The 27,287-nt window shown below is 38.5% G+C and overlaps 2 protein-coding genes across 6 annotated transcripts in view; both read left to right on the top strand.

Annotated features, from left to right (window-relative positions):
* Positions 1 to 3,270, top strand: part of dennd2b (DENN domain containing 2B) — a 64,081-nt gene extending 60,811 nt beyond the window's left edge. For all 3 annotated transcript variants that reach the window (XM_079867182.1, XM_079867181.1, XM_079867183.1), the window contains 5 exons: positions 1,218 to 1,259; positions 1,441 to 1,552; positions 1,804 to 2,046; positions 2,303 to 2,389; positions 2,870 to 3,270. In XM_079867182.1, the coding sequence (XP_079723308.1) occupies positions 1,218 to 1,259; positions 1,441 to 1,552; positions 1,804 to 2,046; positions 2,303 to 2,389; positions 2,870 to 2,904 (519 nt within the window). In that variant the 3' untranslated portion in view covers positions 2,905 to 3,270. The remainder of the gene's footprint in view (positions 1 to 1,217; positions 1,260 to 1,440; positions 1,553 to 1,803; positions 2,047 to 2,302; positions 2,390 to 2,869) is intronic.
* A 1,449-nt stretch (positions 3,271 to 4,719) lies between these two features.
* On the top strand, positions 4,720 to 26,651 carry trim66 (tripartite motif containing 66). 3 transcript variants are annotated; one of them, XM_079867510.1, is made up of 18 exons: positions 4,720 to 5,110; positions 8,041 to 8,373; positions 8,952 to 9,117; positions 12,300 to 12,429; positions 12,681 to 12,797; positions 13,059 to 13,173; positions 13,403 to 13,549; positions 13,840 to 13,957; positions 17,076 to 17,731; positions 20,013 to 20,219; positions 21,771 to 21,861; positions 21,982 to 22,063; positions 22,610 to 22,790; positions 22,876 to 23,576; positions 23,664 to 23,784; positions 23,952 to 24,026; positions 24,121 to 24,273; positions 25,588 to 26,651. In XM_079867510.1, the coding sequence occupies exons 2-18, from the start codon at positions 8,365 to 8,367 to the stop codon at positions 25,825 to 25,827; spliced, it is 3,309 nt and encodes a 1,102-aa protein (XP_079723636.1). In that variant the 5' UTR covers positions 4,720 to 5,110; positions 8,041 to 8,364; the 3' UTR covers positions 25,828 to 26,651. The 3 variants fall into 3 exon arrangements, with proteins under 3 accessions (XP_079723636.1, XP_079723635.1, XP_079723637.1); XM_079867509.1 differs by having other exon boundaries at positions 21,768 to 21,861; XM_079867511.1 differs by lacking the exons at positions 8,041 to 8,373; positions 8,952 to 9,117 and having other exon boundaries at positions 4,993 to 5,110; positions 21,768 to 21,861.
* Positions 26,652 to 27,287: the final 636 nt, after the last annotated feature.

Below are 27,287 nucleotides of genomic sequence, written 5' to 3'. Positions count from 1 at the left end.
CCTATAATGCCTGATGAGTTTGGAGAACACCTGACAAGAGATCAGAGACCATTCCTCCATACAGAATCTCCCCAGATCCATGTTGGCGCTTCTTCTCTTCAGTTCAGCCCACTCATTTTCTATAGGGTTCAGGTCTGGAGACTGGGATGGCCATTGCAGATGCTTAGTTTTGTGCTCAGTGACCCATTTTTGTTTTGATTTTGATGTTTGTTTTTGGATCACTGTCCTGTTGGAAGATCCAAACATGGCTCGTTATAAGATTTCTAGCAGAGGCCGTCAGGTTTTGATTTTTTTATCTGTTGGTATTTGATCAAATCCATGATGCCGTGTATTTGAACAAGATGTCCTGGACCTTTGGCAGAAAATTAGGCCCACAGTATTAAAGATACAGCAGAGTATTTCATTTTACACATGGGGCACTTTTTTATCCCTGTATGAACCAAACCCATGATAAGTGTTTGCTGTCAAAAAACTCTTTTATTTTTGTTTCATCTGTCCAACACTGATCTGGGAATCTGAAGGATATCTGGATAATGAAATATTAAAAGGATTAACAATGCAGATTTATTTTTTACAGCCATCTTTGATCATATTTACCAAGGGGGCAAATAATTCTGACCAGCACTGTACATAAGAATCACATTCAAACCTGGATGAACTTTGGTAACACTTTATTTTAGGGTGACGTAGTTACACGTTAATACATGTACTTATATATAGGAATAACAGTAAATGATGCATAATCACTTGTAACTAACCATAACTATTGTAAGTATATGTAGTTAATTAATATTACTTAGTACTTATTTGAGTATGTACAATGTAACTACATCACCTTAAAATAAAGTGTAACCCTAACATTTATTTGAGGAATTCTGTTTATACTGTAATAGGCTATTGAGTTTGTACTTATTTGTCTTGCACTGCCTATTGATTCAGTTTATTTGAATAAATATGTCTAATGTACAATAATCATAATGCAAGGCAAGCACGTCACATGTATATGACCTATTTTTTGTGGCATTCAGTATGGTATTTGACTGGTTGATTCATAGCGATCCATCATTTTAAATGAATTGCTTATACAGACAGCTGTTTTTTGACTGTCTTCCGGAGGTTTGTTAGACTAGTCAGTTACATAATTTCATTTTAAACATTACTGAAATTAGTCGTGGCGCACATAACCTAATTGAGATCGGTTTCTCTTTATGTTTCAGGCTTTAATGGTCGATCTTGGAACGGACCGCTTCATCAGACAGGTTCGTCCATAAACGATCTCTCTCCAAAAAGTTGAACACAAACTCTCCCACGGCTGTAGTGCTAATTGCGTGTTGCCATTAAGATCTGAGAACAAGCGTAATCTAAACAAGCGGGCTGTGTCATGATATGAATCACTGAACGTTGTTACAACGTTAATCTTCATACTCTTCCTGTATAAAGATGGATGACGAGGCCTCTCTATTACCACGCAAACTGCAAGCTGCTCTGGAGCAATCTCTTGAACAGAGAAACGACATCATCAATCAAGACTCCGACAGCGAATCAGATGAAGGTGAAAAGTCTGACGTTGTGGCCTTGCCCATCTGTTTTCAATGGACTCACTGGCTATTTGCATACATGCTCTGACTGTAAAGCAAAACATATGGCTTCACTGTGTTTCATTTCCTATTCAAACTTTGTTGAACCATATATCTCAACTTTGATTAATATTTTTTGTTAATGCTTGATAAAATATAAATGGCCAGTTTAGTTGCTCTAGGATATTGTATAATGAATCTTTTTTGATATCCCCTCATGTCACAGAGTGCACCACCTCTTTGAACAGTGTGGTGTCAGAGGCCTTCATCCGCTTTTTCCTGGAGACCATTGGCCACTATTCCCTGTTTCTAACCCAGGGCGAAAGAGGGGAGCGCATCTTCCAGCGCGAAGCCTTCCGCAAGTCGGTGGCTTCTAAGAGCATCCGCAGATTCCTGGGTGTCTTCATGGAGTCTCAGATGTTTGCTGGATTCATCCAGGATAAGGAGATGAGGAAGTATAGGGCTAAAGGTAAATCGTGCTTGGTCAATTAAAGAAAATGGCTTCTCATAAAACTATTAGCTTCAGGCCATTATAAGTGTAATTTAAAACCCACACCCAGCATAATTATACACTACTTGTGAGGGTCTTTTTGAGATGGAGTGGAGGGGTATTAATATATAAGTCAGATCTTTACTGCCACCCTCTGGTTAACAAAAACAATGCTTTGGACAGAAGCTAAAAAATATAAATATAAAAATAATGGGTATATTTATTTATTTATCAGGTCTATTTGAGCAGAGAGTGGAACAGTATCTGGAGGAGTTACCAGACACAGAACAGAGTGGAGTCAACAAATTTCTGAAGGGTTTAGGTGAGTACAGCACAGCATTTATGTTTCACATGCATATGAAAGGTGTGTGTCCACCAAAGCGTTTTCAATTGTTTTCATTGTTTCAAAACGGCAGCAGCGTGACGAGCCGCTGAGTGTCTATTTTACACTGAGTGTTTGCACGTTTGGCTTTTTTTCTGGTTGATGAGAGTTAAAAAATTGTCAACTTTGAATAAAATGCAGTGCTTGTCACTGTCACTTTTTACCCAGCCATCCAATCACAGTGGAGAAGGGTTGGGACAAATAACTGAACATATTCTGCTGTTCTTAGAATATACATGTCTCGACCAGATGACTATATTTGAAATCAGATACTAGTAACAACAACAACAACAACAAAAAACGCGTGCCTGGCGTTTTCATCTGGCAGTTTGGTGGACAGACGGCCTAAGTATCAACCTTCTTTTATGAAAAGGCATATCATAAATTACGTGATACACTAAAGTTTCATCTTTTTTTCAGGAAATAAAATGAAGTTCCTTCATAAAAAGAACTAAAGAACACTTTATCGTGAAACCAAAAACTGTGGACATTTTCTACAAATGCTACATCTGAAGACCTAACATGGCTAAGTCACGCATGTCCATGTCTGTTGTGTTGACTCTGACGTTCATGTTTTTGTACATATTTATGAAAGTTGTGCTGTTAATCTCACATGTAGCTCTGTTGTTACCTTTCCATGGTACTTGTATATGACACTAGAGAAATAATAGGATGGTACTGAGAGTATGAATGGTTATATTGCAGTATAACCTCCACCCTTAGAGATAGCTGTGCTAAGCTGGATGAGATGTATGAATGGAAACTTGACAGGTGGATGTACAGCGGTTGTGTAGTATTTAACGCTAGAATTTCTCCATGAACTGTATTTTGTACATTTATTAACACATGAAGAGTATAATTACCTTATTTACAGTGTTTAATAAAAAATCAATAAAGCTTTTTCTGTTAATTTCTCAATCTGCATTAATGAACAGCTTTGTTCCAAAATGTTTAGGATCATAGAAGCAGGCCCTGTCTATCAGTGGAGTTATTCCCATCCTTTTAGTCTGGCTTTTTTTGGTGTTTAAAATAGCAGCAATGAATAATACACTGGGAATGTTTTGAAACTTGACACTTTTTTTTTTCTATATTAAAGAAACATACACAACTCATTAAATGTGTCCTGTATTGGTGCTCTGTGTACTTCAGTCCATAGCCGGTGTCTGTGGAAGGCAGATGATGGAAAGAAAAAAAAAATCTGCAAATTGGTATTTGTTGGATTAATATGAACTAAAGTGGTTAATCTCAGAGAAAGACATAATAAGCGGGCTTTGTTTATTGCATATGCCATTAATGTTATTTTATGCATAACATTTTATGCACTAAAATGTTAAATGAACAGAGAAATCTAAATTACATTTAAAATCTTACCTCCAGAAAATTATGAAAATGAACTTTATATAATTACAAATCTTATGAGCACAAATATCCAACAAAATTATTCAAAATAATTGTGTTAGATTATTAAATTAAATATAAATATATCAACACGCAATATTTTTGACTTATTTATGGTTGGTTAAATGTATTTCTGTCTGGTAAATTTTCTCAATCCACTCTCCCTTCACAAAAAAAGTTTATTTTGGGCCCTGCCTGGACAAGAACAATCTCAAAAATGTCATCAAAACCACTGAGAGCAAGTGCAGAACTGACATCTTTCTCCACAAGTGTCACAGAAGGTGCCACAACAAAGGTGTTTTGTAGCACTACCAAGAAAGAAAAAACAGTTCAGGAAAGCTGTCAGTCAAATGGTTACCAGGAGAGATTTATTTTTGTGATCTGTGAGAGAAATTGTAAAAGCTGTTGAACTAGGTGCCAAATTATAATTACATACAAAATACGAATTACAGTTCAGATACTGTATAGCCCATCCAAGAAACTACCCAAAATATTTTTTCTTGTGTGTGCTGTAACATTACCACGAATTTGCACTTTTTGGGGTTGATTTTATTTTTTAACCCAATCCAAAAATATATTTATATTTACATAAAAATGCCATTTTATTCCAATTAAAATGATCCTGATAAAACATGCTGAATAAACATCGTTACCTAACCTAACCCTAACAGCCGTAGCGTGTGATACGAATAATAATATGATTTAATCTGCCAGCACTAGACAAGCAACTGAACGCTGACAGCTCAAATCACTAGCATAGTGAGGTAAAAAATGTTTTTCCTAAAATCTATTTCCTCACCTGAAACCTGAGGCAAAGGCGACATCTGCTGGATGAGATGCAGACGACATTTAAAGGTAAAGAACTTTAGTGCGCAACGCAGGGTGCGTATCACGAAAAAAGACGGGAGGTGAAGGACAGGATTGATAATGCGGTCGGTTCCATTACAACTTTGATTGCGTGTGCTAGATATTTTCCACAGATGGCAGATCTACTGGAGTCTACACACTGAAAGTTGTGCATCTCTATAGATGTATGCACGGCTGTGCCTTTGACAGTTGCAGTGCTTAAGCGGTAGAGGAAATAAAATCACAAGCGTTTACAAAATATAGTCTCCAGGGGTGGAAAGACTTTTAAGGATATGGTTATATGAAGCTAGTTTAGACACTGAAGCATTGCTGAAATCGCTATAATCTTCCAGCCGCCGAAGAGGAGGAGGAGGAGGAGGATGCTTTTTGGATTTGTGCCTCTTCAAGAGAAGCAAGGTGCGGTTCAAACTCATTATGTGTGCATGCGTTCATCACTATTTCATTTTCTATCGTCAGTGTGATTATATCAGTGACGCTCTATATTGCACTAATCTCAAATGTTGCACATATATGAGCAGTTTGTGCAGGATTTTGTGGAGTCCCATATCTTATCTGTGAGGTGTGCGAGAAGATTCTCCCAAAAACGCAGAGGTCTATGGTGCGCATTTTTTGACACATTACAACTTAACACATGTGCATGTGCTTTTGTATCATGTTGTTCGTTTTAGCACCATTCATTTTTAAAAAAGTGTTTTTGGGGAGTAGACTGTCTTCATTTTTTTGTGTGTAACGTTAAATGGCGCGAAACAAATAATCTTTTAGAGGGCTTGACATGGAATTAGTCCTATTATTTTCTGTCTGTAAAATCCCTTAACAAGAATTTGTTTCACTCAAGAGGTACTTGCCTCCAATTACAGTTATTTACAGGTTAAAATTGCACATTTCACAGTAGGATTTATTTCCACATAGCTGAATAATTGTCTTATTCAGTGTGCGAATTATACTACGACTTGATTTTTTTTTACCGCTATGAAACGTAAACCTCTGCTAAATTATTTAATGTAGCCTGTCCTAACTGCAAAGGTCATCTTTGGGGGGCGCGATCTGTCAGTTCGTGTCTTGCAACGCAAATTGCAGGCTAATTGGGAGCCATTAGCTAAACTTCAGTTAGCCTGTAAAAATATTTGACTGAACTCTGAAAAAAGGTGTGTGTGTGTTATATTTCTGTAATTCTATAACGTGATCCTCACTGACTTGTAGTGCATTGCCGAAGAATACAACTCGTAATGGATCGTAATGGACAGCGCATGCGCATCGTAGTGTTGTTATGGTTGGAACCGGAACCTCCTTTGGTCGAACTAACTTTTGTTCTTTAGCGTCTATTTGTTGGCGTCTAATTTTGGTTCTGACTTGCAACTTTTTGCCATTTTTATTATTGTTTATTATTATACTTTATCCCTACTTGTGGGAAAAAAATATAACTGTATGAAAATGTCCATTTACTAAGACTCCCTTTAAAACGTTTTTACTTCCTTTGTTCTGGATTACTGTTAAAAAACCCACCCTGGCCCATAATTCACATCTTATAATCTATAGCCTGTGTATGAATATATAGCCTAACTTTTTGTTTTTTTTAGCACACTGGTATGTGCGGTGTTTATTCTGCAATAGCTTGTGGTTGCTTATCATAGTCATTTTCAGTGGCTACGCTTATCTCTGCTTATCACTGTACAACAGCATATATCTCTGCATTCATATAATCTCATAACAGTTTATCTCAGATGGTTTATTATTTTTATGTAAATTTTCTTCTGTTATGTTTTCAGTGTTCCCACTTCCTTTTCAGCTATAACAAGGATATTGGCAAAGTCCTTTTCCCCTATTAATATGATTCACTTTTATATTACATTTGCAACTATCTGCAACTATCCAGTGCATGAAAACATTCCATACTGTACAGTAGGTTTCCCTATGAAGTAACCTTTCAAGTGTGTGCTTGAAGAGCACCCCCCCACCACCACCATTTTCGCACTAAATCATGTGACTTTGACAGTCATTTGGCTATTTGTAGCTTGTTTAATGGCACATCACATCATTTCAATATGCTACAATTAAATGTCCTGTCTCACTAGACAAATGTCTTTGCATATTTACACATGACAAGGAAATAATCATCTCAGAGGCCCAATGGTAATTTAAACATCAGATTGAGTTTGTATCACTTATATAAAGGATATATTACATTCTTTCAAATAACCAATGAGTGTCTTAAGACTTCAATCTGCAAACCGATAATTGGCTAATATAAGTATTCACTTGTAATGAGTGAAGACATAATGAATTGAATGATCTGTAGTGAGACATTACCATCTGTTATGGGCAAATCTACCATGATCTCATAACCATTGATGTTAATGGATGTTACTAAGGTGTTCTTCCAGGGGAGGAACCTCCTCTCAAGTTTCTATTAATGTACTTTCTCTAGAGATGGCTGTGCTTGCTCAGGCAGAAGGATACTCATGCTGAATTCACTTACTGGAGAAAAGGAGCTATCTCTGGCAGTAAGAAAGAGAGAGAGAGGAAGCGTAAGCTTTTTGTTTTAAAAGCCAAATGGAGTGGCTCGGAAGGCAAGACGAGAGACGCAGGCACGCCTGTCTGCCCGAAGAACAAGAGAAAGACTGGCTGGGTAGACTAATTGTGTTTTAAAGTGGGTCTGTGGGTACACAATGGGGAATCGGATGGTTTTAAGCTCCCATGAGCAGCTCTAGAGGAAGAGAGAGTTGTCAGATTTGTAGGTCAGGCTGCAGGGGTTGTTGTCAGGCAGACTCACGGTGGTTTCTTAGCGGGGATCTGCACGACACCGATGTCAGTTCGGGTTACGTACGGTTTCATTAGTTTACGCCAATCCCCTTTTGCCCGCCCGCCCGCCCATCTGCCTTTTCCCACTTTATGCATTGGTTGTTGAACATCTCCTACCTGTGAAAGATTTTGAAGAAGTCATGCCTCAAAATTCTTTCGAGAAGATGAAGTGTGATACGATCATAATTGATTTCACGCTTTGCAGGGCATTGTGCGAGCACATCTCAATTCCCATCTTCTCCTGGAGAAGGCTGACCCGGTTTCAGCGTGTTACGTGGGAGCGGGTCCTGTCCGGAGGGACCTGTCCCTTACTAGTGCTGATCTAAGGAAGTGAGGAAGGAGGGCACCAACGTGTGTTCCCTCATCCCCGATCCATCTCACACCCTTCGCGTGCAATTCTCTTAAATATTGTAGGTCATCTGGCACCTCTCCCCTTCCATTTTTGGCAACAAGGGCTGCCGGGGATATTTTGTCCCAGAAAAAAAAATAATTATCAGCCCTCCCTAATTCCCAATTATTATGAACAGGCTTATTTAAGAAGAAAGATCATGGTGGCTGTCAGAGGGAAGGATTCGGGATTCGAGCTGCTGCAGGAAGCCAATGAGGAGAGCTACGCGCCGGCCACGGCTGAGGGCACACGAGGAGGAGCGCTCAGGAGTCTACTCCGCTGGGGTTAAAGTGTGCAGTGTGCACTACTTCCTGCCGCAGGTAGAGCTGTCACAGTGTGGTGTGGAGCGCTAGCTGTGTCAGAGGCTTGCCGTGTCCTTGCCTCACTGCTGCGAGAGCTGCTCGCCTGGATATCGAAATCTTTCTCACGCTCTCACCGAGGAATCTGGACCCCGCCACCCACCATGGAGAAGGTAAGACGGTCATGCATCGCATTTTCAGGGCGATTTGGAGAGTTTGATAATGCAACATTTGGTTTGACACTGAGGTAATCAGCAAACTGCGGCTTCTTGTGACACACAGATGTCGCATAATATGTGATTGTTTCGCTGGGTTTGCTTTTTGGGAATACTGCGGAATGTAAATGTGAATATTTTTGGCATCCTTTGAACGGGCAGCTTTGCTCTCATTAAAGTGTGGGGTGCAGAATGAATGCTGTATGTTGTTTTTCATGACAACAATGCTTGGTTTATAAATATTAAGTCCCAGTAGATATATCCAATAGTTTAAAGTGATAATTCACCCAAAAAATCAAACCTACATGACTTTCTTTCTTCTGTAGAGCACAAAAGAAGAGTCAATGGGGTTGAAACAATATTGACTAACTGTATAAACAACAAAATAACAGTTCTTTTGATATTTACAGATGCTGCTTTAGCTACTACTTGCTATATCAAGACTCCCACTCACTTGAGGCTGACAGATGTGTCAGCAAATCTCATTCAATCAGAATACGAAAGAATGATTATAAATGTATCTGCTTGTGCTTCAGTGCTGTACCGAGTGTTCAGAGCCCCGGATGGCACAGAGCTTGTGCACCTTCTGCAACAAGTGGCTGTGCTTCCAGTGCACAGACCTGCACCAGCATGAGAGAGTCTCCACTCAACCCTCTGATCTGCAGCACCAGCCGCTAGACCCTCCATCACCCTCTGAAATAGGCAAGACGTCTCTCTTTTGCCAATCTGTAATTACTTTCCTCTTTCAGCTTCGGTTGGCTGTTTGCTTGCACGTTTTTGCTCTTAGCCACCGGACATTATCAGCTCCGCAGCATATTTTTCTAAACCCTCTTCTTTAACACAATGAATAATGCATTTTATAATAAGTGTGAATAATTATCCGGTGATGTATTGTAGTGCTGTATTTTTTATGTGACCTAGTTTCTAAAACTGATTCTCTCTCAGAAAACGCAGCACAAATTTGGCCAGCTTGTCCTATACTAGCTTCCTTTCATCGATACTCTTGAGCTTTTTCGTGAGACTCTCTGAAATCCACTAAGCATATGATAACGACACCACAAGTCCTCACAAAAAAAAAACAAGAGAAGGAGGGATGAAGTGACAAAAAGAATGACAGAAAAGAAAGATGAGAGAGAGATAGAGAGTGTGAGAGAAACAGAAGTGCGGGTGTGAAGCAGGATGTGGTCGGTCACCAGTATGCACTGAGGCTGTGGGAGCTTTTCAGTGTTGGAGCCTGTGGTCTCATACTTTAACACCCTCTCTCCCTGTGCAATGTGTCAGCGTGTCTCTGTCTACCCTATACTGTCACAGCATCAGCCAGCCGGCGCTTCTGATGGACAGGCTCTAGATCCAGTGTGACAGGTGCTGTCACTGAGGTCCTTCATTTCTAATGGAGTTCTGCATTCTCCCTGACTAACTCTCTCTGGTTGCAGAATTATATATGCAAAGTTTAATGGAACGGAAATGAGAATGTTTGATTTATTTGTTTATGCCGTTTGCTTCAGCCCAGGGTCAAGTAGATGTGTGTATTCAAACAAACTAATTTCTGGATAGACATCTTTGGTAGAGTTTTGTGGTTTTATGACAAAAGCAGGTGCATCTAGTTTATATTTTCACAATAAAAACATTATTGGAGACATTATTATTTTTAATGTTTTTTAAATAAGTCTCTTACGCTCATCAAGCCTGCATTTATTTGATCAAAAATACATAAAAAACAGTAATACTGTGAAATATTACAATTATACTTTAAAATATCATTTATTTCTATGATGCAAAGCTGAATTTTCATCACTCATTACTCCAGTCTTCAGTGTCACATGATCCTTCAGAAATCATTCTAATATGCTGATTTATTATCATGTTTATCATTATCACGAAATCTTTAGTAACAATACACAGCACTGTCCAAAAGTTTGGGGTCAGTAATTTTTTTCTTTCTTTTTTGAAATTCTATTCAGCAAGGATGTTAAATTGATAAAAAGCGATAGAAAAGTGCTTTTTTAAAAACTTTTTATTCATCAATAAATCCTGAAAAAAGTATCACAGGTTCACAAAAAAATATTAAGCAGCACAACTGTTTCCAACAATGATAATAACTGAGTATCAAATCAGCATATTAGAATGATTTCTGAAGGATCATGTCACACTGAAGGCTGGAGTAATGGATGATAAAAATTCAGCTTTTGATATTTTATATTCAGAAACAAATTATATTTTAAAGTATATTAAAATAGAAAAACATTATTTTAAATTGTTTTAATAATATTTTAATTTAATTGTATATTATTGTAATATTATTTTAATTTTAATATTATTTTAATTAATTTTAATAATATATTATTTTAATTATTTTAATAATATTTCACAATATAACACTGTTTTTTCTGTATTTTTGATCAAATAAATAAATGCAGCCGTGATGAGCAAGAGACTTCTTCATGAGCATTGAACTTTTTTCAAAAAAATTTAAAATAGTAATGTTTCTAAACTTTTGACTGGTACTGTAAAATGTACATGTAAATAAAAATATATTTATATATTAATTTAAGTAAAAAAAAATGTTTTTAATAATTTTATTTATTGGAAAAACAAAATAATTATAATTACTTAAAATAAAATAAAATGGTCTAAGCCTTGTCTGTGTGGTTACCCAGCTAACAGGGAACTTTCTCACCACTTTAGCTAACATTGTGGCAAGGTTCTCTTAAATTTATGAACAAACATTCTTCCAATAATGTTAAAAAAGGGATCTTTTCTTTAATAATATTCTCACAAAGTTAACACAAAAACATTATTTATACATCGTTCATAGAACGTTTTTACCTGAAAGGTTAAGATGGTTCACTTAGCATTTTTTTAAAAATGTTACGACTTGTTTCAGAATGTTTAGAGAACATTCAAAAGTAACATTCCCATTATATTTGCAAATGGTAAAATGGAATGTTCCCTTAATTTTCGCATAACCAAGATTTTCTTTTTTTATATACATTTTAAAACTGGATGTTTTGCACGGTTAGAGAACATTCAGAAATAACACTCGTATAACTGAATGGGAATGTCAGCAAAATGTTCTTAGAACATCTTTTAGTTAGCTGGGTAGTTGGTCCAGTGTCCAATGTCCAGTGCTGGATGTATTTCAGAAATGTAGGCCATTCTAAAGGCACATGTAAAAACAGTATCTCTTCTTTATTTGGTTCTTCGAATGCAACTTAATTATTAAAATGATTTAAAAATAGAATAATACAAAAAAAAATTAAAACCTGTCTGTGTATGTAGTTTATATGATCATGACATGTAGCATTCTGATCTGATGGTTTTTAAATGTCCAGTGCTGGGTTTGTGTCAGAAATGTGGGCCATTCTGAAGGTACACGTGATAGCAGTATCTGTTACTTTATTTGGCTCTTCAAAAGCACATGTAGAGTTACATTCCTCGTATTGGCAGGGCTTTTAATGAGACATTAACTGATTGATCAAAGCTCTGCTGTGTTCCATTTTTGTCTGTTTTTTCTTTTGCTGGAAAAAAGATGCATTTATACATCCAGAAATATTTATAAGCGTTTTGATGTGCTTTGTTTTTCCACTAAAAATAAATGAAGCTAGCATAGAGAGTGACTCACAGAGGCCAACAAGGTCTTTCTGCATTTTCTCATTGACTCTGCATTGGTCAAAATGATTTGAACATACTTAAAACCTCATTAAACCTCTAAGAGATTCCACATGCTTACAGTATATTAACACGTTTGTTTTCATGCATTTTTCAATCGTACGTTTGTAATATTTCTTTTTGATTTGTGATTCTTGATTACAGATAATGTGGTCTTAATGGGCATCATCTATTTAGCTCTCATTCCCTCTTCTCTGTTGTGTTGCGTGTCTCAGGAGCCGGTTGCTGCGGGCATGCTGTTGTCATGTGTCCTCTCCATAAACAGGAGCCTCTGGAACTCCTGTGTGAAACGTGCGACCTCATGGCCTGCAGCATCTGTCACCTGTCCACCCACAAAGACCACCGGTATGCGTAGAGGACAAATACCCACTGACATGAATGCCTACGTTCACGATGCACTTGTACACATGCAAGCACTTGCAGACTCTCTCTCTCTCTCTCTCTCTCTCATACGTCTTTCTAAACACATGCACAAAGATGCAGACTGAACAGATGGCCTCTTTCTCACGTATCAACAACTATATGCTATTGAGCATGTTGTGTGTAAACTTTAAAAGTCAAAGGTGTTTTACTTGCTGTTGGTTTCTTGTCTGTAGGCTGGTGCATGTTGGGAAAGCTCTGCAAGACCAGCGCTGGCTCCTGCAGAACCTCATGGCCCGAGTGGAAGAGAAAAGATCTACTGTGGAGAGCACCGCCAAACAGATCCAGGGCAGGTGGGACGACACCTCATCTATTCCACCTCCTTGACGCTGCTAATGTTAGCGTTAATGCTAGTTAAGCAAAGCGTGTCCATTACTCATCTAAAACGTGAACAGACAAGCATAGATTAAATGAAGCATAATGACATTAACAAGATCCATTACTTCCTTTGAATGATTTCAGCAGATGCTTAAGCATCCAGATGTTCTGGCCATATCGGTTTGTTTATCCTCGCTTAGCCATCTCGCTGTTCATTTTTCTTTCCGTTTGTCCAGGCTCCACGGTATAAAGATCACCCAGAGGAAGGCAGAGAACCAGATAAAAATGGCAAAGATGATTATGATGAACGAGCTTAACAAACGGGCCAACCTATTAATAGAACAACTGGAGGTAATTACTTTTTCCCCTCGTTTCCCTCTCCGTCTTTCCAAACGTATTCATCTCCAAACATCCAGCTGACTGTGGATGTACTGGTGATGGAGCGTGCGGAACAGAACGTCTTCAGAGCGAATCATGCAAAATAGGCAGATTCCGCCAAGTAGTGACATATCCAAACAGATGGGGATCTTGGGAAAAGTGATGAGGGGATCCATGTTTTTGTCGTTGTCTTCCGGTGCAGAGTATCTCCAGTGATTTCAAGCAACGTCTGGAGGACCAGCTGCAGGGGGCCATTGAACTGTGCAGCCAGCTGGAGCATGTGCAGAACTTCATTACCTGGGCTACGGCCCACCACAGACGCAATCCGCTGCTATTCAGCAAAGAGCTGGTAGGATTTTCTCAACGTCCAAGTGGGCTTTAGATGTTAAGATTCCTGGCAGCTGCCTGCTATGTTTCTGGCAGGTCTCAAAAAGATGCCAGCGCTATTAGTTTAAAGTAGCCTCACCTCTTTTTGCTGCTGCATTTAGATCTCTTAAAGTTAGCCTTAATCATGCTCTCACCAACTTAAAAATAGAGACAGTGCAGAGAGAGTTTCAGTTTCATTGCCAGAATTGCATGCAATATTTATAACCCAGTGTCTTTGTAATCATGAGGTTTGATCTATAATTCATTTGTCAGATTGCTCTTCAGATGCAGCAATTACTGGAGCCACTGATGCTCTCAGAGGCTTGGACCCCATTGAAAATCAAGTTTAACTGGGATGCCAGCTTCTGGACCAAGCAGATGTCCACTTTAGGTAAACTGAAAAGGCCTATCACAATGCAGAATGCAAATACCATGATTGATGACATCATCACTTCCATCCATTTGGAATGGAGAACATTCTAACAATGTCAAATGGACAATTTTAAATGATCATACATTTTAATCTTTAAATTTCTTCAAAAATAGCTTTTGAAAATAAAAATAAAATACTTTTTTTTAGTATTTTTTAAAAATATTACATATTTTGTTTTAGGTTTGTGTTTGGATGAAAATATCCTTTAAAGGAGTGGTATAATGCCCTTTTCACAAGATGTAAAATAAGTCTCTGATGTCCCCAGAGTGTGTATGTGAAGTTTTAGCTCAAAATACCCCACAGATATTTTTATATAGCTTGTTAAAGTTGTCACTTTTTGAGGGTGAACAAAAACGCACCGTTTTTATGTCTGTCCCTTTAAATGCAAATGAGCTGCTGCTCCTGGCACAGGGGGCGAAGCTTCAAGAGCTTAGGCTTGTTCGACTTCATGCAGCTCTGCGCAGACCGAACGGCGGCTGACTTGAAGCAGTGCATGCCGGTTAGAAATTTTGTCCGACTTGATACAGCGCCGACACCACGTGACTGTGACGTATGCCATCAAAGTACCGCGAGAGCGATTCGAGAGTAGCCGGAGAACTCAGTTAGCGCAGCTTCTCAAGAGCGGCTGCACTGGGCTGCACGAGGGCTGATGATGTCACAGCTGTTCCACGATTTGCCGGATTCACCGCATGACAACGATCACGTGTGTTTCGTGTTTATTCGAACACCTTTAGTTCCTCTAAAGCTCACAAATCATTTTTTATAACAGTAAACACTCTTTTCATGTAGTTGCGATGTTATATTGTGTCATGTTTATCAAATTAAAACTGATTAAAAAACGTAGACTCCACTTCATTGATAGTAGCTTATGTTGAACTTTATTCTTGTTCAAACAGACGCTGTATGAAGCAGTACATAAAGTATTGAATGAAAATGTCTCTGAAACATCTGTGTATTATTTGGCAAATATTGCATTTATTTCACTTAAGCTGTGGTAAAGTATGCGAACACCACGTGAGCGGTCACTACGGGAACTACAAAGTAGAGATGCACCGATTACTATTTTCTAGGCCGATTCCGATTTCCGATTTTTCATCGAGTTTGACCTGCCGATACCGATTTTAGCCGATTCCGATAAAAAAAATTTCTAACCACTTTACAGCACACACAAATATTTATTTTCGATCTTTTCTTTAACCCTTTCACGCGCAAGTTTAATATATTCTAACTGACACCCCACCCCCAGAGTGAGTTTTTTCAAGGCGAACGTTCCCTTTAATGTTTCCACGGCGACGCGTCACGCGATACACCGCAGCCACAATTATACTGTATGACAGATGTGTGGCTTTTCCTTTTTTATTAAAAATATTCACAAACTTGCTTACCATGTTGTCAACTAGCCTATCTATTATTCCGATTCTCAAATACGTATAAGGGAGTGTGTTTGGTCATTTAAAAACCTTTATAAATAATCTTGATCTATAACATGAGATGGGCGCCGCAATGTTGTCCTGTCAGTCGGATTTACAGCACGTGAATTCAGTTTCTCCAGAAATATATGCAAGAAATTGGCCGGTGAACTGAGAAGAATAGAGTAAACTTTATAGTTACTTCCACTATGTTTGTCTGATATGAATAACATGTCGGCAAATTATATTTGAATAGATTGTTATTGCTGCTTCCACAGACATCAGTGTGTATTTTACAAACTCCAAATGTATTGTTTTACTCGTGCTTATGTGTATTTAAATATCTGAAACCTAAAATAAACATTATGAGGCTGAAAACACTGCTTAGTTGTGATATATGACAGCGCTGAACGCGTCCGACTCTGGCTCAGCGCCAGCCAACGTGCGAAAGCACAGTTTGAATCTGGCAGATATGCGACGTCACTGAACACTATAAATGTGGCGCCGTACTCTCAGGGGCACAGGAATAAAAATCCCATATATGAGACCATACCGCTCAAAAGGTTAAACATGCGGCGCCCGAGTGCATTTGACCGGCATAAAATCGGCATATGTCAGATTGACCGGCTGGTCGCCGGTCATGGCCGATCACGTGAAAATCGGCCAATTCCGGTCACCAGCCGATCAATCGGTGCATCTCTACTAGAAAGTGTCTGACTTCACGTCTCCGTTTGCAGCTCCTTCCCGCCTGCACACGGCTACTCTCGCCGATCGGTTACATCCAGCCACAGCCGATGTCGAACACACCTCTTGTGTCCTTTTACACAGACACGCATGAAAATTTAAAAAACATTTACGCTTTTATGTTCAAACCGGAGTCAGAAAGATGGAGAGACTCATGAAGAAGTGAAAACATGTAGACAACATTTCTGAATGGTTAGTTGATGAATTTATGTAGCTTCTGTGTAGTTATCTTCTAGTCTTTGATTAGCATATTCTGTTTTGATAATCTATAAATTGTGTTCAGGGGGCGGGGTTTATGTAAATTATAGGGTTGGTGATGTCACTAACCCGTGAGGAATGTTGTGTAGTCTCTACCAGTCGTTTGTTGTAGTCCTTAAAAAGCAATTTCTTTAAAAGCAAATATCTCCCTTTGCTTTGAACTTTGAGCGTTGTAACTTTGCAGATGTTGTTTATGCTCAAACAGCAACATTACACACTAACTAAAGTTAAAAAAGTGAAATCATAATCAACCACCCCTTTAAGTTTTGCAAATATTTTGTCATGTTCGTTTGTCAATTTTACTAATGTTACATTTAATTTCACTCATCAAAAATAAAATTTTAGTTGATGAGAGTGCAAAGTTAAACCAAACCATGTTCAAACAGTTTATACAGTACAGTATATAGATTTAAACATGTATCATATATTCATCAATAGTATGTTTTAATTAAAATCATTATAATTATAAATAATGTGCATTTTTCATTTAGTCTTTGTTATCATTCATAATAATTTTATATTTAAATTGTATATACATATAAAAACTTTGTTAATGCTTTTGTCAGTAATACAAGATTAACACTGGTGGAGAAGAAAGTTGAAATGTCTGAGGAATACTGTATATATTGCCGCACAATCATTGTAATGATTCCTCCTTGCTTTAGGTCAGCTGGTCGTTGAAGGTGGAAGTCGTTCATACTCAGAGGTTGTGGGTCATCCCAGTATCCTGCGACCCCAGCCTGTCCCATGCATAGCAATGCCTCCTCTGTGCCATGCGGTGCGGGAACCTGGCTGTGCCTACCAGACCTTCTGCCAGCCCCAGCTCTGCTGCCTTCACTGCAGACCTACTCAATCCGTCCCTTTGGATAAATTCCCTGCCCCGTGTCCTCAAGCCACCAGGCGGAGCTCCCCACCGTCCCTTCACAGCTGTTGGGAGTCTGATGCATCTGTCCCCATGCATCCAACTGGTGCCCAGCCTATACAGCAGTCCACCTCTCACCCTGGATCTGACCTCGTCCAGCATGAATCCAGCTCTGCTTTGCCTCAGCAGCCTGTCGGATCCAACAACCACCCGCTGCCCGAGCCGCTCCCTGCTAATTCCAACCAGACTGTCATGGATGGGAGAAACTGTGCACCAGACCAGTCTCCTAACCGAAGAGGGCAAACATCTGCACCTGAAGCAGACACAAGGCAAGAGGCATCACCAGACAGAGAGCTCCCACAGGTCCACAACCAGGCTCGAGTGCAGACGACCACAGAAACCAGCAACCAGCCCATGGTTGAACTGCAGCCTATCGTTGCTCACGTCGATGATGACAGGGTTAGTTTCATTAATGTGTCTGTGTTTATTTGTGCTTTGCAAAAGCAATACCTTTGCTCACGTTGTGCTCAACACTGACCACAATCCTCAGGCCTGGTGCTCTTTAGTGCTTGCAAAGGTTGCATGTCAACCGTGCTGTGCTGTTTACTGGTCCACACCACAAGTCCTAGCAGATGAAAGACCATTGAGCAGCACTGCAAATGTGCTGAGGCACTGAAGAGGGCTGCAGTGTGGGGCCCTTACAGCATAATGACTTTTGGTAGTTGATTTACTTATTTTTTATCACGATGTTAGGTTCAAATTTATATTTTAAAAGTATATATTTTAGGTGATGTCACTGAGGGGCCAGCTTTTTCTTTTTACTATTATTAATCATATTTTACAATTTATACAGCTCATTTCAATTGTCCTTTACAGATATTCCATGTAGTCTCTCTACGACAGTGGTTCTAAGCTCAGGGGCCAACTTCTAAGGCAGCCTCAAGATGACTTAAAATAATTTAAATGAAGAAAAAACAAGCATTAAAGTAAGCGATTAAATTAAAACTCCTAAACGCAATAGATATTTTTTCATTACTGTTCCTTTAAAAGAACCAGGGTTACCACACTGTCTTGGAAAACCTAGGTAGCCTATTTATAAAGTATGATTTCTAGACCTGGAAAAATCATATCTATTATTAAAATCTTTGGGCATTTTTATACATTTTATGAATATACATTTTGATGTATCCTCCAATGGACATTCTACTGTCTATAAGTAACTTTGCAACTACATGTCAACTTATTCTAACCCTAACCCTCTAATGAGAGTTAGTAGACATGTAGGCAACTTTACTTATAGTCAACAGAATGTGTTAAAGAGACCATCAAAATAAAGTGAAACCGATTATTTTATATATATATTGAATTACTATACTGTATATAGTTTGTTTGTTTGTTTGTATATATAGTCTATACATAGTTTGCTATTTCAACTTTTACATAGTGTTTTGCTTTGCTTGTGCTTTAAGTATATTTGGTGTGAGTGAGAGCAAGAGAACAGTGAACCTGTCATCGCAATGGGCTCCACCACTGAATATTAATTTAGAAAGAGGAAATTGAATCATTCCAGGCAGTATCATCTCTATTTATGCAGCTGTAATGTTTTCATCTTGGCAGCTGCAGATAGCACCTCTGCAAGCAGATGGTGAGACATAAGTGAGGACAACTGTGGTGTGAGCTCACAAACAATTAAGACCACACAATAGCGCACACACATCCAGACTCACTCTGCTCAGCAACCGCTCCTCGAGCTGTATTGGATGAGAACCAAATCAGGCTATAGAAGTTATTATTAGATCTCTTGATGTCAGTATTTTGATACATTTTCCTAGGACAAACACCAATCAAAATCAGTTTCCCTGTAAGATTTGGCACTCCAGAGGCAAATTAGTGTAATATTTATTTTTTTATGTATCATCTTCAGCCCATAACTGTGACATGATTAAAGGGAGGGAAAAAGCGCTTGGGTGCAACCACATATTTACTTAACCTGGCATTAATGAGAAGCTAGGGGAATTGAAGGAGCCGGCTGTTGCATTTTTCTTCATCTCGCTGTAGAGCCCACACGATTACCTCTAAAGTCTCTGAGACCTCCTACTTTCTCTCTGCACCCACACATGCTTGCAAGACACTCTCCACAGCTTGATTCATTCCACCCTCTCCTCCTCGGCTTCTATCAGGTGAGTGTTTTTAATCCTGAGGTAATGATTTTAGAAAGACGAGGAAGAAAAAAACAAGAGAGGGCTAAGAGACAGCTGGAGGAGGGGTTTCGTCGAGAGCACGGGCTGCTGCCTCCGACTCTGACATTTGTCGTGTTAGCGAAGGATGCAGTCGCTTGGGCTTTTCTAGAACTTTGCGCATTAGTGAAATTATGACAAGAGAAGAAGAGGGCCGTGGAGGAGAGAAAGTCTAATCTCTGATGTGTTAATGCTGCTTATTCAAAGAAGCCTTTTCGTGCCCCAGATGTGGGATTTACATACGATAATTGGTGCTGTAACTAAGTAATATATTATCAGGAGAATTAGTTTGTACTTTTCTCTCCGTTTGATAGATGTGGGCTTGTTATTGTTCTTTCTTTTGCTCCAAACTAGCTACTGTGGATTGTCACACTCAAGGTTGTTGTTCCTTACCTCCCTGTCATCTGTTGACACTGTTGCTATGGTTGTAGTGTGCTGCATACGCTGTCGAGATCACTTTTAGCCTAGTGCTGCGCTAATGAGAGTTTGGCTCTCTTCCGTAGAGATCCTCAGCGCTAGAGATGTACGCGCTGGCTCAAGGCCGGGGAGGTGACCGCCGGAGCCGCTCCGGTTCGAAGAGGGCGACACGGTCTCAGAGCACTGCGGTAGGACCCCGAGGACCTCATAAAAGGCTTTGTAAAGATAGGCCGGCCAGGGCTGCTCACAGCCTGGCAGCAGTGGCTGGGGACCAGGGATGCACAACGCAGCAGGTAAACTTTCTATATACGTGGCGAGACAGAGACATTTAGATATTAATGCAGTGGTTCTTAACCAGGGGGCCTCAGCAAACTTCCAAGGACTCAAGATGATGATTAAAAATGTTTTAAAATAAGGCAAAACAAGATTTTAAATAAGCTAAAACACCTAACAACTAATATATATATATATTTTTTTTTATTACATATTTTAATCTATGTACACTTCTAATTGCCATAAATGAAAGAAAAATAAATTAAATTAAAAAACCAATGGACACAGTGGTTCCAGTGTGGTTTTGTTCCAGTGCACACAGATCTATTACTTGCCTTGGAGTCAAAAAGGTTGAGAACCACTTCATTAGTGGGTTTTGTCCCAGAGCTCAGCATTGTTTCTTGAGGTTCTGAAATACCTTTAAAATAAATTTCCAAAAAGGCTTGTAGCATCCATGTTTAAAATTACCTGTATACTCTAAAGGGTAAGAATTAGGAATGCAAATTGCTTAAACTGAAAATTCTGGATGCACTTCTGGAAAACCGAAACCGAAAATGACTTTTTCTTAATAATTATTTATTTCTAAATTAGTTTTTTTTTTGTATTTTTTTGTATTGTGTTAATATTAGACTTTTTAATTAAATTCAATAATTGAATTTAATCTGAATTTAAAAAATATAAGCCAATAAATAAAATAACCACACTTTTATTTAAAGTAACACACCAAAATTGGACAGAAAATATATTAAAATTATATTAAATATCAATATATTTTGCTTCTCCGGTAGAGCGTTCGCTTGGGCCGTGAGCGACTGAGCAGAGAGTGCACACACGGAGTGGAGCATTGAGCAGACTGGGTGCGGGTGTTCTGACGATTTGTGCTACCGAGCAGGTAGGCCTAACAGTGCTTGTCCACCGCTCGCTTCGCCCCAGTGGACACGCACTGTTAAGGCCTACCTGCTCGGTCAGAGTCAAGGTTACAAAGTTAGTTGCAAAGGTTACAAAGGCTTGAAAAGTTACATAAAACTTCTGAGGGGCGGCATATATTTTCGGCTCATATTTTTAGCCTTTTTCTCTTTCGGCCAAAAGCCGAAAATGCCATTTTCAGCGGCTGAAATTTCAGTGCATCCCTAGTAAGAATAGTAGACTAATATGAATAATTCACTTTATTAATATTAATAGTTATTGACATTGATGAAATGTCCTGAAGTGCTTTTCATCATGATTCCTTTTTAAGTCCATTTCAAACATCCAGTCTTTGTCATACAGTCAAAAACACCTTCGTTCCAGTGCACACAGATCTATTACTTGCCTTTTAAGGAATAATACAGATGATGTACATAAAAAGAGATTACTGTTGTCTAGGAAACAGTTCATTTAAGCTCTTTCTGTTTGAGAACAAATTAGATGCAGCAGCCCACATAACTGATTCGGTTTAACAAGTTCACTGTTTGCTCACATTCATATTCACTGATTTTGTCTGTATGCTGATGTTGTGACATCACTGCATCCATTACCTGTCAACAGAATGGCAATGTTTATTTTACTGTTTACTTCCTGTATCTCAGCAGGTCTGTGCACGTTTTGATGCTTCTGAGATGATCCCGGGACGTATAAGCAGTCACAATGCGTCCACGCTGACCACCTACAAGTCTGAACCAGGTGAAGAGGCCATTTATCATTTCTAAATAAGCTTCTGTCATGTTTAACTTGCAATATAAATAAATGAAGATATTCTGTAGTGGATTAATCAATCTACATTATTTTTTTTCCTGGTTTCAGATAATGTATATGCATATGCCTATGAAAACAGAAGGCTGAATACCAGAAAGAACAGAATGCCTCGAGAGGATCCAGACACCAGGTATAATTGATTGGATGTAACTGGGGCTGCACAATTTGTCTTATAAAAATTGCAATTGCAATTTAAAATGTGATTACAAAAAGCTCTGCGTTTGCTGATCTTGGCCAAAAATGATAGTAAAATGATAAACTTATTAATTATTAATAAAAATATTAAACAGTATAAGAAATGTTACTATTGCAATATTTCACTGTAAAATAAAAATTGATTATTTAAGAAAATATAATAAAAATAATAATGCAAATATTTTATTGTACAACTGTAAAATTACAATTTTAATATTTATGGCTGCTTTAATTTCTTGATTTTTAAATGTTACTGCAAACTGAGCCGCTATGAGACACTGAAAACACCAGGTCATAAAATAACACAGAAACTGTGCATATATTTAATTAAATCACAGCCTTGAGCCTTCTCAATTTTGATAATCGCACTAAACCATATCACGATTTCTGTTTTATTTCTATTAATCATGCAGCCCTATAAGTAAAATTGCAGATCTGTCTTAGAAAGGTTGAAATGTTTGGGTGTTTTTGTTTGATACAGTGACAAAGAAGCCCCAGATGGTTCTAAGGTTCCAGTTGTGTGTCTTGAGCGACTCAAGATCCTGGTATCACGACATCCACCACAGAACCATCAGAGCACAGATCTTACTTCTCAGACAGAGTCTGGACTCAAACCTGAAGAAACTGTCTTGAGGGTGCTAGAAAGAGAGGTCACTTCTCAGGTATCACTTCAATGTTGATGAAATGTTTTTCTAAAAGGTTTATATCATCTCATAGTTCATAATAATAATTTTCATGTCCTTGAAGGGAACATTGGATAAGGAATCAGTTCAGCCAGAGGACAGCGTGTCGCCCACAGAGCAGCTATCACCAGAACATCTGCACAGTTGTGAATCATCTGTCTCCCTTGAGGTTTCTCAGCCTCCTGGCCAAGAGTTTTGCAACCTAAACCAAGATCCTGGGGGGATTTTAGCCATCTCCAATGATTCAGATCCTGTCTTGCAACCTGACACTGAAGAGATACACTTCCCATCTGAACTCAGATCAGTTACAGATTCTGATATCCAAACTGAATCCACAAGAGAGGCTGAACCAAGTTCAGATGCAGATATGGAATCAGAGCTCCTGCAGGAATCAGATCCGAGCGCTGAATCTGAACTGCAAGTCGAATCCGAATCAGATGTCATTTCGGAGCAACCTCCTGAATCAGTGCTCTCGGCTTCTGAACAGGAATTTGAATCGGATCCGGATTCCACAGCCGAAGTGACTGTGAATCTTGAACCTGAGTGTGAATGGGAGGCGGAGCCGCCGGTTCTCCAACCTGCCACTGGCTCTGAGAATGTATCAGAACCTGCTGTTGAGCATCAGCCTGCAGAGGAAAGACCTGAGATAGAGAACGAGGACTTCTGTGCGGTCTGTCTCATCGGAGGTGACCTTCTGTGCTGTGACCGTTGCCCTAGGGTCTTTCACCTGTCATGCCACGTTCCCCCACTCCATAGTTTTCCCATGTAAGCCACTCTCCCTCCTACTTTACGCATCTGCCTTTGTCTTTACTTACCACTGAAACTAACCTTTATCATCTCGGGCTTCCATAGAGGTGACTGGATTTGCACCCTGTGCAGGGACTTGGAGCAACCAGAGGTGGAATATGACTGTGAGAATGTCCAGATGTCCACAGGCACGATGCCATATGGGCTGTCGGCGTGTGACCAGAAGGTGAGTGAAGGGGATGCCAGGTCTCATCTGTCCTAGCTCTGATCAATCCTGTGACCTTAGAAATCTGGGAGTCTAAATCCAAAAAAAGTTCCTCCCTCAGGAGATTTACAGTCTGTCTAAAAAGTGAAATATCTCAATTGATGGATGACTTGTCTGTTTGATCACAGAAATGCGAGAAGTTGACGCTGCTGATCCTCAGCAACATTCTCAGTGCTCCATTCCATGAGCCTGTCAGCCCTCTGGTAATTTTAAAATGAATATCTCATGATTTTATATTTGTAGATGATACTTTTATTACTTTAAATCTGTTCATTTTTTATCTTTATCTATGTACAGGCCCGTCATTATTATCAGATCATCAAGAAACCCATGGATTTGTCTGTCATCCGGAACAGGCTCAGCAGAAACAGCCACACACACTATCTTTCCCCTCAAGAGTTTGTGGCTGATGTCCTGCTCATGTTCAAAAACTGTGCCAAGTTCAACTACGTGAGTGAATTGCATTATTTTTTAATCTACTTCCTTCTAGCCATTAGTGTTGAATATTTAATTTCATAACTGATTCACATTCAAACCACGTGCTGATGTAATGATTATGCATCACTTTTTTAATATCCCGTTTAATTTAGTTTAAATTAAATTCTTAATAGATTAAGCTAAAAAAAAGCTACACTCATTTGAGTTCATTTTGTGTATTTGCATTGTATAATAAATGAAGTTCTGAACGAAAGTTTGGGGGGAGCTTATTCATCTAATCCTGTCCATCAAATCACAAGAATTTGTAAGTGGCTACTTACAGTTCCTCTCTCTGGCATCTTCCAAATCCATCTTTATTTCTTGTACAATACATTAGCAAAAGTATGTGGCCATGTAGTGACACCAATTACAAATTATCCAGTGACTATTACGGAGGGTCGTTGTGAGGAGATTAGGGCGATCGAAGGACAAACAAAAATTATTACGCTCAATTTGGCATGTTTCATTGCGTTATCACAAATTAATACTTTTATTAGGGGCAGGAAATGACTGAGGTGCCCTTGAGCAAGGCACCTAACCCCCAATCGCTCCCTGGGTGCCACAAGCAAAATGCCTGCTCAGTGCAGTGTGTGTGTTCATTGCTCACTAACCTAATATGTGTGCACTAACTTGGATGGGTTAAATGCAGAGGACAAATTCCAAATATGGGTTATGGCCTTCACATGTCACTTTACTTTCACTTTCAAAACAATTGACTACAAGCACAACTATGTAATACGCTTAGAAAATATTTGACCAATTTTTTATAATATTTGAATAAAGCATGAAGATGTCATTTTTTTCTTAGGCTGAATGGTTTTGGTCACTACTGTATATATGTATGTGTAAAAAATAAATAATAATAATAATATTATATATATATATATATATATATACATACACACACACATATATACATACACATATACAGTATACTGTATATATATATATATATATATAGAAAATACACAATTTTATATATATATATATAATTACGTATTTTCTAAATAAATATATAATACAAATATGTTCTCTAAAATAATAAATATCAAAATAATATCTTAATCTTAAGTGCGAAACAAGACAAAATACTGATTAAGACAGATATACTGATGGAATTATTTAGTATCATCAAGGTCGTAAGGACCTTATTGCCATTTAGCAGGTTCATGTACTTTAGACTGATATAGTATTAAATATGTATAGGAGTATACTCAGACATACGGTATCTCTAGATCTTAAGAGGACAGATACTGTAGATGCTGACCAAGCTGTTTCTCTCTCTAGTCTGACTCAGAGGTGGCTCAGGCAGGCCACAGTCTACAGTCCTTTTTTACCTCCAAATTGAGGGAGGTGTTCCCAGATCTGACCTGCCCTGTCCAGGAGGAGGAGGACTCCGACATTGAGGATTACGAGGAGCTGGAACAAGCCATGGTGACTGGATTTCCCTGGCCCGAGAGAAGAGAGCAGAGCCACAGAAAGAGGAAGAGGAGGCACTCACTAAATTGGAGGAGAAATCACTATTAGTTGTGCCTCTATATACATGTACAAAGACATTTGATCCACTTTGAGCTCTGAGTTTTCCATACTGGCTGGATTGCTGTTTTTTAAGGATTCATGTTGAAAAACAGTAAATGCTTTTTTCTGAGGACTAATCTCGCACATTATAATCAGTTCATGTATTATGCTGTTATCTGTAGCTGTGGGTAGGTGTTGATATAAGCCTATATCTCCAGACTTTGCCTAAGGTCTTGCACTAGTATTTATCCCAATGCTTACACTTATATTAAATTGTACAATCAATTTGATAGCTGACTGGTTGCTGGCAACTGCTACTTAGTAAAGATAGATATGCAACATTAATTGGTAATATTATATAATATGTTTGGTCTAAATTTCATTTTTCTTTTTATCCAAAAATCCCTTGTAATGAGGTAATTTTCCCAGCTGTTTAACTGTGATGATTTTATTGACCTGTAGAGGGAGCACTTCATTTAGCCTGTGTCAACACATTAGTTCATATTGGACTTTTTTGGTGGCAGGAGGAGGTGCATAATGTGACCGAATCCCACAACCCCTTTCTAGAATAAAAGGGGATATCTTTCAAATGTTTATTGACTAATGAGACAGAAATATCTAATGTTTTCACTGGCAGGTGGGACACTTTTCCGTCCAGCATGTTCCTCCATGTGGTTCACAAATAGGTTTGATATTCATATGTCTTCTGAATTTTGTAATACTGGTCTCAATTGCTGGAATTGCTGTGCAGATCATTTGCTATCATTTGCTATCTTTAGCTGGATTGTATTTAGTCTGAAATATATACTGTATGGTGTAAATATGTAATTCAGAGCTTCTTGTTTCCTTCTTCAACACAAACACAACATTGCGGTTCCCTAATGGTTTTAAAATCAGACTTGAAATGAACCTAATTTAAATATACAGTCAGTTATGGATGAAACGTTGCTGATTGAACATCAAGACTTTGTCAAATTGAAAGCAAAGCATTACATGTTGCTGGTGAGTTGGAGTCACTAAAGAAATATCAGAGTGCTTTTTTTAAAAAGGCCTTTGTTGAATTTTCACCAACTGCCTGCCAGAAGTAAGCTCATTTTATCACAAATTACTCATGCAAGTAATTACTTCTCCAAAAACAACTGTAACTTCTAGCTTTGATTGAAATATACAAAACAAGAGATTAAAACTACATCTGGAGATGTTCAAAATAATTGAAATACCTTTGCTGTGTCAACAGAACCTTTCATTTACAATGGAAGGAAATTGACATTTAGACACACAACCTTTAAACACTAAAGACCCCTAAAGGTACACAAGGCTTTGTTTGTACAAAAGTATATTTATTGTAAAATAGATTTTCCAAAATGTATTTTGGTTTTTATAAGAGTTGGATGGGTTTAAAATACTCAAATATGTCTGAAACATTAGATTTCTTTCTGCAATTCTGTTTGAAGTAAATGGTCCATTTA

Source organism: Squalius cephalus, assembly GCF_949319135.1.
Source record: "Squalius cephalus genome assembly, chromosome: 3".
Taxonomy (NCBI): Eukaryota; Metazoa; Chordata; class Actinopteri; order Cypriniformes; family Leuciscidae; genus Squalius; species Squalius cephalus.
The sequence above is the reverse complement of the archived record's forward strand: the minus strand, read 5'-3'. Positions and strand labels throughout refer to the sequence as shown.